Below are 14,204 nucleotides of genomic sequence, written 5' to 3'. Positions count from 1 at the left end.
TTTGACTAAATCCCCCTTGTGGTGCCGAAGAAATTCCTTAAAGCTCAGGTTCAGCCATGGTTCTCTGGTCAGAAGGACTGAACAAGTCCTGCTTCTGTAACAATGTATTAAAACTTGCATATATACTGGGTATGAAACTACTTCAAACATCCATCAGAACAAAGGGGGGGGGGGCTGATTCAAATCCAATGGCTGTGGTGGTAACTGGAGATGCTTTAGATATAATTGCATAAAACACATAGTGCCTTATGCAATAGTGTTATATAATATATATTATATATTCTCATGAACGATTCATTATGTATGCCATAAAATCGAGGCCATAAAAACAGATAAATTATTGGAAAATTTTGGCATTATTTTTTATTAGCAAACTAAATTGTACTTAATAGTTTTAATTTTCCTAATCACTTTTTTTTTTAATTATTTTTTTTAATTTAGCAAAGGATTAAATAAGTTCAAGCTTAACATTCATAAAACGTTTTTATTGGTAAGTTTGGCATGAACATCGTAAACAATAAATTATGTGATAAATTATGAACATCGTAAACAATAAATTATGTGATTCTAATCTTAAAACGTTTTTATTGGTAAGTTTGGCATGAACATTGTAAACAGTAAATTTCAGTGTTTTAAATTATAGTAAATAAATTATGTGATTCTAATCTATGCGATTTGGATGTTCAAACATCCAAATCACAGAGATTAGCTTACTTTTGTATTTAGCTAGCATCTAGAAAGGCAGTGGCATTATTTAGAAACTTAACAGCTGTTGTGTAATCTGGGAATAGCATAGAATTATTTATACACTCTTATTTATGGTCATGCGGTATTTTTAAATTAAATTAAGACCAAAATCGTGCCTCAAACATGAGCAGAAAATACCACATGATCTAAAATGACCTAATAACCTAAGTCTACATATAATGAGGGGCTAAAAATTCAAACTGAGGAAGGATGGTTACAGGATAGACGTGTGGAGGTTTGCCTTCAGCCAGTGGGTGGTTCATCGTTGAAACAAACTTTTATCTGTTGTTTTGAAAGCGTATGGGTTGAATAGATCTAGAATGGAAGAAAACCAAGAGCATACAAGAGATGACAGAATAGAATATTCAAAAGGAAGAAGTACCACAGTCAATCAGGAAATCTCACAACTTGCAAACTCCAGGGATAGATAATGTCTGTGGATCGTGTCTTCAGCAAGAAAATCCGTCGCCCAGTCCTGTAAGATCTGTAGTGCTTGATTGCCGGTGGCCTCGAGAGCTGCTCTGATGTCCACTGCGATTGAGATAAAATGTCATCCGCGAATGCTTGGAGGGTAAAAGGGCCCAGATCCAAGCCAAGTAACTGATCGAAGACGGGCCTAGAACTGAACACTGCGGGCAACTTCTGTAGATAGACTTGGTGAGCTTCTGGTATGGTGATCTTCCTATTGGAAATGTAACTTTGTATGCAGTTGTATAAGGTGATTGGTATGCGTGCCTGTCTTAGCCTGTGGAAAATGCTTGGCCACCAGAGCATGTCAAAGGCCCCGGCAAAGTGGATGGCTACGAGGAGAAAGTACCTGTGATTACTGTTGGCTTACAGCTTGGGTTATTTGGTAGAGCGCATCCTGAACCCATACTGTGAATTTGATCATAAGCGAGTTTGTATATAGTGTGTGAGGAGTCTGGTGCGGTGACGTTCAAGTAGCTTGCTCAGTGTGGACAGGAGGGCAATGGGCCGGTATGAGTTAGGCTGTTCTAGACGGTTCGATGGGTTTTTAAGTACTGTATTAATTTTAGATCAGCTGTTTTCCAGATTCTGGGAAGGATCCCTGGATTAGGTCTTTATTAAACAGGAATCGTGGATTTATCTGGGCGGTCTTTTTAGGACTTCTGGTACATATATTTCAGCTACACACAGATGCACATAGCAGAACAGTTCACCCAGATGATAAGGCATCCTGACACAATCCGAGAATCTCTGCAGTTCTAATTCAAGGAATCACTTATTCAGAGGCTAGGGGCAAAGACACCAATCACGTGTCTCCCAATAATGTATAGGATCCTGACTAGCTGCATAACCAAAATGATATCAGACCACCTGGAAGGCCAAAACATCATGGCCAAGCAGCAAAAGGGATGTAAACAGATGAACTAAGCATGCAAGGAGCACCGCAACCTGTACACGACTACAATGACTACTGCAAGGCCTTCAACTGTGCTGCATAACTGGCTGATAGAGAACACCGAAGATCTACAAACTCAACCAAGGCAAAATGGAGGTCCTCCATCTGACCGGAGACCATAAAGGTCAAAAACATCACAACCAGACCTATCGCCATCAGAAGAGAAATCTTCCAGGAAGATGCCCTGAGCCCACTGTGGTTCTGTCCACCATGCTCAACAACAGCTAATATGGATATACACTAAAAGAAGGGAGAAAGAACCTGTATACATGGATGATATCAAAACTCTGAGCAGTAAAAGAGAATCAACCCCAACACCTACTACAGATCACTGAAGAGTTCAGCACTGACATCAGGATGCAATATAACCTAGACAAATGCAAGACCCATGGATTGCATCAGGGAAATCCAGTTGGCAGACACTACCAGCTGAAGATCAGTAAAGAGATTGAAGCCATGACAAAGGCAGAAACCTACAAATATCTAGGTATGATGCAGGCTCAACAGCTAGAAAAAGGAGACCAAGCCCCGCCTCACTGAGAAATACCAACAGAGACTGAGAAGCCTAATAATCTCAAAGCTTAATGGCAGGAACATGGTCAAAGCCATAAACACCTATGCAATCCCAGTACTAACATACTCCTTCAGGATCATAGATTGGGCTAACACTGAGCTGGAGAAGATTATGAGATCAAACAGGATAATGATGACCAAGAGTTTTCCAACACCACAAGAACTCGGCCACCGAGAGACTGACCATTGTCCAGAAAGAGGGAGAGAATTTACATATCTCACTGAACAACAGAAGAACATAACTAAGAACCTGAGGGATTACTTCCAAGAAAACTCAGCACCAATCTACCAAGCCATAAGGAAGATAGACAAATGATACTCGCTGCTAAACCTCGAGAACAAGTAGACCCACTCGCACAAACAGAAGAAATAAAGATATAGGCAAATAAGACACTCCATGGCAGACCAACTACTTAGATAAGATGGCTCACAATGGGGGGGGGGGGATTTTCCCCAAAACTGAAGGATTCGTGCTAGCCATCCAAGACCAGGTAAGGAAACAATCACCAAGGACCCCAGAGTGACAGATTATACATGTTGACAATGCCAACTAGTTCCAGAAACAATCCAACACACATCACTATGAGATGCAGTTATCACCCAGATGGTGTACACCCATAGATATAACCATGTCACTAGGATAATACATTAGAAGCTAATGCAAGAATACCAATTGATCAAGAAAGTGTTACAAGTACAAACCCTAGGCCGTACTCCCTACTCACAAATTATACAGGGACTGTGCCATAACAATGAACAAGATGATCCCACATAACAGATGAGACATAATCCTTGTCGACAAGGAGGAAATGGCCACCTACCTAACCAACATAGCAGGTCCCAACACTAGGAACCTTTAGAAAACCTACGAGGAAAAGATCAGGAAATCAAAGAAATATGGCATGAGGAATAAGTAATGACCATCCCAATCAATGTGTCAACCACTAGCAAGGTGCCAAAAAGCCTCCATAAGAAACTAGCAGAAATAGGCCTTGCAGAGAACACTTAAATGGAACTCTAGAAAGCCATAATCCTGAACACCTGTAGGGTAGTCACAGTTCCTTGGCAAAACTAGTAATAACCAGACATAACAAAAACCACACACTTGGTACCAGTACCCATTGTGGGATGGGAAAAAACCCATAAAGGAGAAAAAGTTTTCAATAATAATAATAATAAAAAAAAGCTCAAAGTAGTAGTAATGCTTTGGCTTGAAAAAGAACCATCAATAGCAGTTCTCTTGTGAATCAGAGCTGCATACAGTATGCTACTTGCCACCATTTTTTGCCAAATTATTAGGTGTGGGCCATGATATGGCCATAAACGATAGGTGGAATAGGACTATGGTATAATTTGCCAGGATCAAAAGTGATCACTTTTTAGAATAGTATGATCTTTTAAGGACACAAAAGGTGATCCTGTTGCATACTAATAATAATATTAAAATTAAGAGATATGAGGGTTACTTAAAGTTTTTTTTTTTTTTTTTTTAATTTGAAAACCCCAAGCACAAGAGGTACTAGAACCCTGTAGTACTTAGTACCACGCATGGGATGAAGTTTGAGAAGATCAAAGAAGATACTTGTTGACATCAGACTTGAATTTCTGTAGACTAATTTTCAGAAAATAAGTATAAAGGTTGTTCCAGAAAACAAAGTTGAAGGAATAAAAGAAAGAAGAAAGGTTGGTTCTGTGAGTTTGAAGTTGGACAGTACAAGGATGTTGATTGGTTGTGGCATGTGGTCTGACTGGTTTGAGGGAGAGAGAAAGAGAAAGTAGGATTTATAGAAGCCAATTCAGAAGAATAGTGCACATAGAAGTATCAACAGAAAAGCATGCAGCAGAAACATGACACCTATGAGGTAGAGAATGGAGACTTTGTTAAATATGAGTCATGAATAACCTCTCTCTCCGGCTTCTAGATTCCATTCAAAAGAGGGCATTTAGGTTTAAGGCGGAACACATTTGGTTCCTCGAAATGCGTGAACAATATTTATTGGTAGGGCAGATCTGTGATTTGCACAGAGTGAACAGCTGTTTGGAAGAAAAGTAATGCTGAGAGCAAAACACACCCAGTTACATGTTCTTCCCATTACTTCATTCACTCATTATTTATTGTAGCATCATTCTGAATATCATAGTTAACAATGACATCCTGAGATGCTCAAAGTGACCATTTATTTTATTCCTGGTTTTACCTTGTTTTCACTCAAGAAGTTTTTAAGTACAAGGGGGTGATCATTTAATTCATGGACTGGTGCAAAATTTTATGTTTACTGCACGAACATTCCATAACTACCTGAGCAGACTCTGTGCACATGACAGTGCTTATCGAGCAAGTGTTGCACGAATAGAGTTTTTTCAGCCGTGTGTCACTGACAAATCATTTTGGAGCAAGTATCATGTCAGACATACAGCAATAAGGGATTCATTGTGTCAGATGACGCTTAAATGCATCGGAAACAGTCAAATAGATGAATAAAACATATGGTAATGAGTGTCGTGGTAGGACAGCCATATTCCAGTGTGAAGTGATTTCTCCATAAAAACAATGCAAGGCCTCATATGGCTAATTTTGTGCAGACAGTGATCACTGCCATAGTTGCCGAGGTTCTGCAACATCCCCCTATTCACCACACCCTCACACCCTGTGTGATTTCTTCCTGTTTCCATGTCTAAAGAAAGCTCCACAATGGAAGCACTTAACAGTCTTTTGAAAAATGGCTTGCAAGAAGCATTTAATGTGTGGGTACAACAGTGGCAAAAGTGTGTGAAAAGTTCAAGGGAGAGTATTTCGAGAAGGAGAAATCCAGATGACGACAATTAAGATAAGATCCTGCACCAGTTTGCGAATCAAATGATTACCCCTCGTATAAATGTACAGTTTTATTTTTAGAAGTGCATATTTTCATTGATTGGAGATATTAAAAAGAATTTTTTGATGTCATCGATTCCCAACCCAGAAGGCCTTTTCCACTCTAAATTGATCATAAATTTTTAAGGATAAAACATTTTGGGACATTTAAAAAATATTCGACTGACAGGTACAACCATCATCAGCGCTTACAAAACAAAGTTGAAAGAAATTTCATGAGGACTGTGGCTATCAAGCAAAACATGAACAAAATTGTAACCCATACAGCCTCCCATTAACACTGCACCAAGAACAAGGAGCTTCTGAGACAGTGTTTTTTTGAGATAGCTATAGCAAATTAACTTGAAGTCATTCTGATTACTTATCTGAAAATGTCAAAATGGTCCATTTCAGTAACAACTATAGTTACTGAAATGGACCATTCATTCTTGACATTCCGTTTTTCTTTTAATTATTATTTCACTGTTTGGAAACATTTCCTTAAACAGCAGAGTTTCAGCCAGCATTTTCAGCAGGAAATTACACTGCATTATGAAGAATGTGAATAGGCACTTAGCATGTATAACAGTGCCTTCTTTAGACTTTAACTTAATTCTCATCTGAATATACCTCTTAATTTCGCAAGAAATAGAAAACAAGTAAATGTGTAAAAACTTTTGCAACAAGAAACTTGGGGACAAACCTGCCATGATAATAATGTTTAAAATATTTTGTAATTAATTCCTATTTTGTAACAGAATCTTTCAATTAGATTAACTAACTATTGGGAAATGACATTTTACAACCACCTACAAGAAAGCTATACTTCCTAGATGTCAAAAATAAAATAGTGAAATTCATCAGGTATTAAAACTTTGTTCTCCAAAATGAGAATGACTGCTTTCGTGCCTACAAGATTGAGAACATATGTGAAAGCAAGCACAACAAAGACTATAAAAATAAAATTTAATTGCACGACCACAATTTCAACTTTGCTATGAAAAATAAGGAGTGAGAGAGACTATGCTTTTTCTCAAATGGGTAATAAGAGAAAACCCTTCAAAAATTGGTTTCTTGTAATCTGTATCATAAATCTTTGCTGTCTTCTTTAAGAGACATGATTAAATTTCTCAAATAATTAATACACACCTCATCGAGGTATGAACTTTCAAGAATAACACAAGAGCCTCCGCCTTAAACTTGAAGAGTCAGCAGATCTGTAAATTCAATTTTTCAAGTTAGTTTTTGTCAAAATGTTCTTATGCAATATTTTACTATATAGCAAAAACAAAATAAATCTATATAAGCTTAAAAATCTCCATAATAACACTTAAATATTTTCTCAAGATAATGTTATACTGTAAGTTTCACTATCAATAGAATAATAATGTAGTTTTCTGAAACCAACCTTAAAAGATTAGGTGCCCATACAATAGCAACATTCTTAGGAGTCATGCCAGTCTGAGCACCATAGGCAGCAACTTTGGTAAGGTGACGCATAAGATATTCTAATGTCCTATAATGAGGTGGTGGAAGCTGCTGAACAACATCACGTAATTTCAATAATCTCACTTCCTCATCAGCCTGGACAGCGCTCTGGAGAAAAAAGAAAAAAAAGTTAATCAAAAATATTATATTTTCATTTTGTTTGTAGCAGATGGCAAAATTAACTGAATACAAGAACTGTTTAAAGTATTGCAACTTGGATATTAAAAAAAAATATATATATATATATATATTTTTTTTTTTTTTTTTGAACACTACTTTTAGGCTAATGTTCTATATTTGTTTCGAACAATATTGGGTTTATGTGGCGTTAATGCTATTGTAGGATGAACAATTAAACATCATACGCGCACTGATATATTAGGTCAAGATCCCGATAGATTTTGGTTTTGCAATTGGTGGGAATTTTTTTTTTTTTTTTTTTTTTTTTTGTGGGGGAAGTATTAACAGTAATTAAGCCCTAACTAACTGGCTAGCTGTAATTGTACTAGCAGTTGTTGGATCGCCTATGGTTCCATGTTAAGGGGTCAAGTTAATAAAAATATAAAGTGTAAAATATAAAATAGGAAGGTGACTTTCTGTCACGTGGCCGTCTCTCTGCTACTTCCTCGGGGGCTTTGAGCAGATAGATAGCCATACTAAAAGAATGCCATGGGCATACCCGTTTCTCTGGTCTCGATAACAGTTTTGCTTTGTAAGTACTCATGTTAAGTTATAGTTGACCTAAGTTAATAATTCAAGTAAATCAAATAAAATTTATTAACTGTAATGTTAATTTTTGGTTAACTTTAGTTTTAAATTTTGGATTATTATTAGCTTCAAACTGGGTTTGAGACCCAAAGCCCGACGGGTATGCATCAGAGTTAATATAAAAAGTATATAGGTATTTACCTGTGATCAGTATGGATGTAGGTTGGTGCGAGAAAGGGCTTGCAAGTTGTCTGGGAGCAGCTTTATAGGAGGCTGGCGCACCATCTGGTCTGATTTGTTGGTTGGTCTGTTTTTAATCATAATATATGCTTAAGGGAGGGTTAATTTGTGATCGTTGGTTAGGGATTGCAGTGAATAGCTATATTGATTTTTAGGTAAATGCAATTTTAAGGGTTACATTTTGGTGATTACATTTTTTTTTTTTTTTTTTGTTGTAATGTTATGTTATCCACTGGACAAGGACTGGTATAACCTTTCTACAGCATAACAGCCTGTGTATGCCCGGTGGGATAACTATATACATATTTACATACCCCCTTTTGGTGATTTTTACCTTGTGGTGCTTTGAATCTTATTATAAGCTATAGGCGTGGTGTAGCATGTTAGCTTTTGTTGTTATTTGTGTCTCATTTGTTATCTAATGTCAAATATCCAGCGAAGTTTGTGCTAAGAAGCGTAGGAATAGTTATGGGGTTTAATATAGTCATATCAACATGAGAACTGCTATTATAGTTATTGTTGTATTAGGGGGTGAATTTGGATGTCTCGGTTGCAGTGTGATCAGACAACAAGCCTTGTCTGAGCGCAATGAACCCAGGGGTCTAACAGGGGCCCAAACAATTGCTCTGTGACCCTATAAGGGTTAGAGTTGGGGTGATGTAGGGTTAAATTGGATTGAATGGCTGCTTTAACGTGGTATCTGATGAACTTGACAGGAATTTTGTTCTGAATTTGTTAAATTAAATTAGTTTTTAGTTTTTGTAATGTGTCCAGTATGTTTTCCTGTGTATTATTCTTTTAGTCTGATTTCTGTGTATTTGTTTAGCTAAATTGGTCTCCCAGTTTGTGAGTCTAATGGTTTGGAAGTCAAAATGCTCTGTGCGGATTTTATTTTCTTTGATGGTTATTTCACTGTCGAAGTATATGGCTTTTGGGGTTAGTATATTCGATGGTCAGATCTGTGGGATATATTTCTAGTGCTAATTTGTCGAATTTATCACAGTTGACAACTAAGATGTCGTCAATGTACCTGAAGAAGGTTATGTCGTCTTTAATTTTGTTGTTTTTGTAGTAGTGCAAGTAAAGGTTGGCGATGGAACTCGAGCTGCTTGCTCCCATTGCCACCCCCCCCTACTTTGCACGTAGATGTTGTCTCCCATGAGTAAATAATTATTGATTATACATAAGATTATTAAGTCTAGCCGGTACTGTTTACTACAGCCTAGACTTTCCTGGTTTTCTTCGTAGTAGTCTGTAAGCGCTCTTTTTCAATTATTGTGAGAAATGCTGGTTAAAAAAAAAAAAAAAAATTCCCCACCACTCGCAAAACCAAAATCTATCGGGATCTTGACCTAATATATATATATATATATATATATATATATACACACAGTGGATTCCAGTTAATCGGGGCAGCCATTTATTTGGGGCAAAATATGAAAAACAGAAACAAAACAAATATTTAGCCTGATTTTGTTCCGCTTGATTGGGGCAATGAAGGTCGTGATTGAACAATAAATTAATTTAGATGGCTCGTAACAAAGAAATCATGCGGGCAGCAGCCGAGTCAGTTATTGCGAAGTCATGCTGTAGAGTGGTTGTTTTACGTTTGTTCTGTGTCGTGGTAATCAGATTCTGAAGAAATTTTGCTTGCAGTTGTTTATGATCACACTTGGCACATATGTATACATCTTGTGGGTTAAAATAGATTAAAAACTGTTCCAAACAGTGCACTGATTTTGGTTCCCCCCCCCCTTTTTTTTTCAGTACATTTAAGACCCCTGTCAAGATGCCACGTAAAGATTTGTCGCTTTCAGAAAAAAATCGCTATTCTTGACAAGATAAAAAGTCAACCTCCTAACATCAGTCATCGTCAGCTAGCGGAGATAAGAGGTGCTAAAATCCACAATTTCACGACTGCTACAGCAACAAGAAAAACTTAGAGAGGAGTGGACATTGTGCATGGGTTTAAAGAAAACATCTCATAAGCGAAAGAGGGAAGGCAAAGATCCAGATGTCGAGGATGCTTTGAATCAATGGTTTTCCACTGTATCTAAACGAGGAGTGCGTATAAGTGGCCCTATGCTAAAAACCAAGTCAGAAGAGTTGGCCAAAAAGCTAGATCACGTAAATTTCAAAGCAACGAATGGTTGGTTGTCTCAATGGAAGTGCAGACGTGACATTAGTTACAAAAAAGCACATGGCAAGAAGGACAGTGCTGATGCTACAAGTGTTGAGCAATGGAAATCTGAAAAACTGCCAGAGTTACTTAAAAAATTTAGGGTCTTGGATGACATTTACAACGCCAATGAAACAGGCCTGTTTTATAGTGCTAAGCCAGATGGTTTAGCACTATAAAACACCTCAGCGCACCTCAGCTATCAACACATAATACTGTACGGTTCAACGAAAGCAATGGATCATGTAACAGTGTTGTGCTGCTCAAACATGTCAGGAAATGATAAACTCAAACTTTTGATTATTGGTAAAAGTGCTAAACCTCGTTGTTTCAAGGGGCTTACAATAGACAGTTTGCTAGTTTCGTATTATGCCAATAAGAAGGCGTGGATGACCACATATATTTTTATGCAATGGCTAATGAACTGGGATGCGAAACTTCAACGGAAGTCCAGAAAAATTCTGTTGATAGTGGACAACTGCACCGCACACTCTAATGTAGCTGGTTTAAAAAATATTGAACTGCAATTTTATCCTCTAACACCACATCTCTGATACAACCTATGGATGCGGGAATTATAAAAAATTTGAAGACCTATTATCGCGGAAAGCTGGTTAATCACATCCTTGAAGCTATTGAGGAAAATCTGCTGACATCATCTTTGAAATCAATAGAAGCTAGTGCAAAAGTTTCAATGTTAAAAGCTGCACAATTCATCGCTGATAGCTGGAGAGAAATAAGCAGCAAAACAATTCCAAATTGTTTTGCTAAATGTGGTTTCATGACTAATTCTGATTCGGAAGCGATGAGCTGTACAGAAAATGAAATGGCTTTGAAACTACAACAGGTCCAAAATTGTGAAGAATTTTTAACGATTGACGATAACCTCCAATGCCACGAAGAAAATTATTGAACAAATTGCGGCAAAACACTCAGAGACACCAAAAGACCAAGAAAATGATGACGAGGATATACCTAAGCGAGTAACTAACCAGGATGCCAGGAAATGTATCGCTGAATTGAGATGCTATTTCATGCAGGAAGGCAGTCCTTTATCAGCATTAGATACCTGCGCCGACTTTGTTCAATTGCAGTCCATAAAGAGAACACACGTCAGGGTACACTTCATAATTTTTTTCAAAGTAAGAACCTTTAAGTAATGTGTAACCTTTGCTTGACACGGACATTATTCTGTACTGTATCTTCATTTTACATATGTACATTATATGTACATTTCTTTTTAGCTTTAGTTATTTTTAAATAAATGTTTGTACCAATATAACTTAAATACAGTGTGCTTTCTTTAAATACCACATTCCCTTTATTTTATTCATACCTTTTTGCCTCCATTAGAATTTGCTTTTCAGCTCATTAAAATTTCGCTTAATTGGGCCAAAGTGATCCGTCCCGATGTGTCCCAATTAACCGGAATCGACTGTGTGTGTGTGTGTGTGTATATATATATATATATGTATATATATGGAGAGAGAAATTAGAGAGGGATATAAGGGTATTTGTATTGAATTATTTGGCAACGTCTTTTGTAGCCTCTTATAGGGAGAATCAGTTGAATCATTTTACATTCTTGATATAGCATTTCTGTTACCAATGAATTTCTATTGTGTTATTCAATCAAATATGGAAAACACTTGTGTATTTGGAATTCAAATTTTATAAAAAATACAAAATAATGATAGTGTATCATTAGAAAATTATACCAAAAAACTTGATACAAGTACAGTTATTATGAAGTTAGATTTGTGTCATAACCATGGGCCTGATAATAACCTGAGCAGACAAATTATATCCAACAGTATTAAACAAAAGGTAGCAAAGGAGTTTTCTCAGTGACCATTAAAACTGAGAAGAAGCGAAATAAGCTCTGCCCCATCTCATCACTCAGAAGCTCTCGCTGTCAAAGTTCTCAAATACATGAAAGCCTTACCCGTCAAAGCATATTTCTGATGCAAACACACCACTCAATGCTTTAATAGTTAGATCCTACCAAGATGAAAATATGCTACAAGTGAATGACAATAAATGAAATTTAGTATTCCCTACCAATTCTCAACTTGAAATTTCTACACATATGAAGCAAGTAAGATGTGCATTAACAACACATTTTCATTTTGCCCTAAATTTTTTTTGCCATCTACAGTAATTTCCATTACCAAAACAGACAACTACATCATTTACTATTCATACTGTCAAAAACGAGTGCCCGCTGGTACGACCCAACAAACAGAACAAGAAACTGCATATGCAATTCCAGCTGCATACAACTGTGAAAGAGAAAAATACAAAAATTTACAAAATCAGCTAGTGGCTTCAATGATTTTTGGCTTACCTTTTCTTGAAGCTAAAGAATTGATACATGACTACATTGTTGATGGTGTGCAATTTCTAACAGCTCTATGGGCTTGCTTAAGAATCAAATTAGGAAGGTTAGGTTAGGTTGTGAATCTTTCACTTCATGATTTAATGACAGGTTTCTTCAATCACATTTGAATATATTCCTTTTAAGTAACTAGTCAAATACTATTTGACATATATCACATATAAAGGAAGTAAGCAAACCCTTATCCATAATTATGAGAGCTTCCCTGGACTCAGGTGAGGTGCCCATAGCCTGGAGAGTGCAAATGTGACCCCAATTCACAAGGCAGGATCAAAGGTGACACAAGTAATTACAGACCTGTTAGTTTAACTACTGTTCCGGGGAAATTAGTGGAGGCACTGAATCATCTATACAAGACTTCAGTTATAGTTCGGACACAGCATGGGTTTGTTAAGGGGAAGTCTTGTCTCACCAATTTGAGTGGATACTATGATGTGTTCACAAAGGAACTGGATGCAAAAAATAATTTTGATATCATATACTTGGATCTTAGGAAAGCTTCTGATACTGTTGCATATGGAAGACTGTATAACTACAGTATTCTTGGATAACTACTGCTGTTTCTAAAAATTGAATTGCCTAATTGAGGAAATATACCACAGAAAAGAATGCACTGTTAAGTGGTCCACACTTTCAAAACTATTTTGATTCCACAAGCAACTACTAAAATGCACATAAAACCCTTTATTGTTTGTCAGGAAATGCTAGCATCTTTGAAATACATTGATTGATGATCCAGTTGTTTAAAGAACTAGATCATCAACTGTTAAAGAACTGGATAATCAAGATAACATCTTAGGCACATACTGTGCATTTCCAAAACTGCCAACATGGAATATTATTTATTAATATTCAAGTAAAGCAGATGACTATGCTGAGCAAAATGCCTGGCAGCTGTTTCTTCTTGTAATGAATAACTTTCTTGCTATTCACTATAAGGAGTGAATAGCAAAAACATCAATATGGGATGAAGAATGTCAATCAAGCTCCATTACTTGCACTCTCACCTGAACTTTTTTCATATCCAATCTGTTATTTTTTTGTTATTTGTTTTTTTTAAGAACATTAGCAACTAAGGCCATATTGCTCCGGGATATGTGGTGGTCATTCCCTGACCTTTCTGCATCCTCCGTGTTTGGTGGTGACGGGCTCGAACCCCAGTCTAATCAAGAAGCGTGTGCTATGCACTGCTGCTCCTTCCCACCTGGCTACGGAGGCGCCTATATCCAATCCGTGTGATGTTAGTGAAGAGCATGGGGAGAGATTCTACCATAATATACAGTCAATGGGTAAAAAATGTAGCAAGGAGGTGGGATAAAGCTATGATGGGTGACTATATCTGGTTCTTGGTTCAGGATAATCACGCTGACCACAAAACACAGAGATATTCAAATGTACATTTACAAGCAATTCTTTTTGATTAACCAAAGGAAGGTTTCTACATTTTAATTTGTAATTTTGTTTAGCTTGTTGTTTAATTTGCTAAAGTAAAGATTCATAACTGTATTCTCTATAGATGTTAATAACTGTATTCTCTATATTGAGCATTACAGCTCTGGTTCATACTGTCTATAGATGTTAATAACTGTATTCT

At 36.9% G+C, this 14,204-nt stretch overlaps 1 protein-coding gene across 9 annotated transcripts in view; it reads right to left on the bottom strand.

Moving 5' to 3' along the window:
* The window catches only part of CdGAPr (GTPase-activating protein CdGAPr), a 514,430-nt gene that overhangs the window by 59,962 nt on the left and 440,264 nt on the right, over positions 1-14,204 (bottom strand). For all 9 annotated transcript variants that reach the window (XM_090388748.1, XM_090388756.1, XM_090388774.1 and 6 more), the window contains one exon: positions 7,006-7,193. In XM_090388748.1, the coding sequence (XP_090244874.1) occupies positions 7,006-7,193 (188 nt within the window). The remainder of the gene's footprint in view (positions 1-7,005; positions 7,194-14,204) is intronic.

The sequence above is a fragment of the Mastigoproctus giganteus genome, chromosome 2 (assembly GCF_048544385.1).
Source record: "Mastigoproctus giganteus isolate SK-2022 chromosome 2, ASM4854438v1, whole genome shotgun sequence".
NCBI classification, from domain to species: domain Eukaryota; kingdom Metazoa; phylum Arthropoda; class Arachnida; order Uropygi; family Thelyphonidae; genus Mastigoproctus; species Mastigoproctus giganteus.
This window is presented reverse-complemented; position numbering and strand designations above follow the sequence as displayed.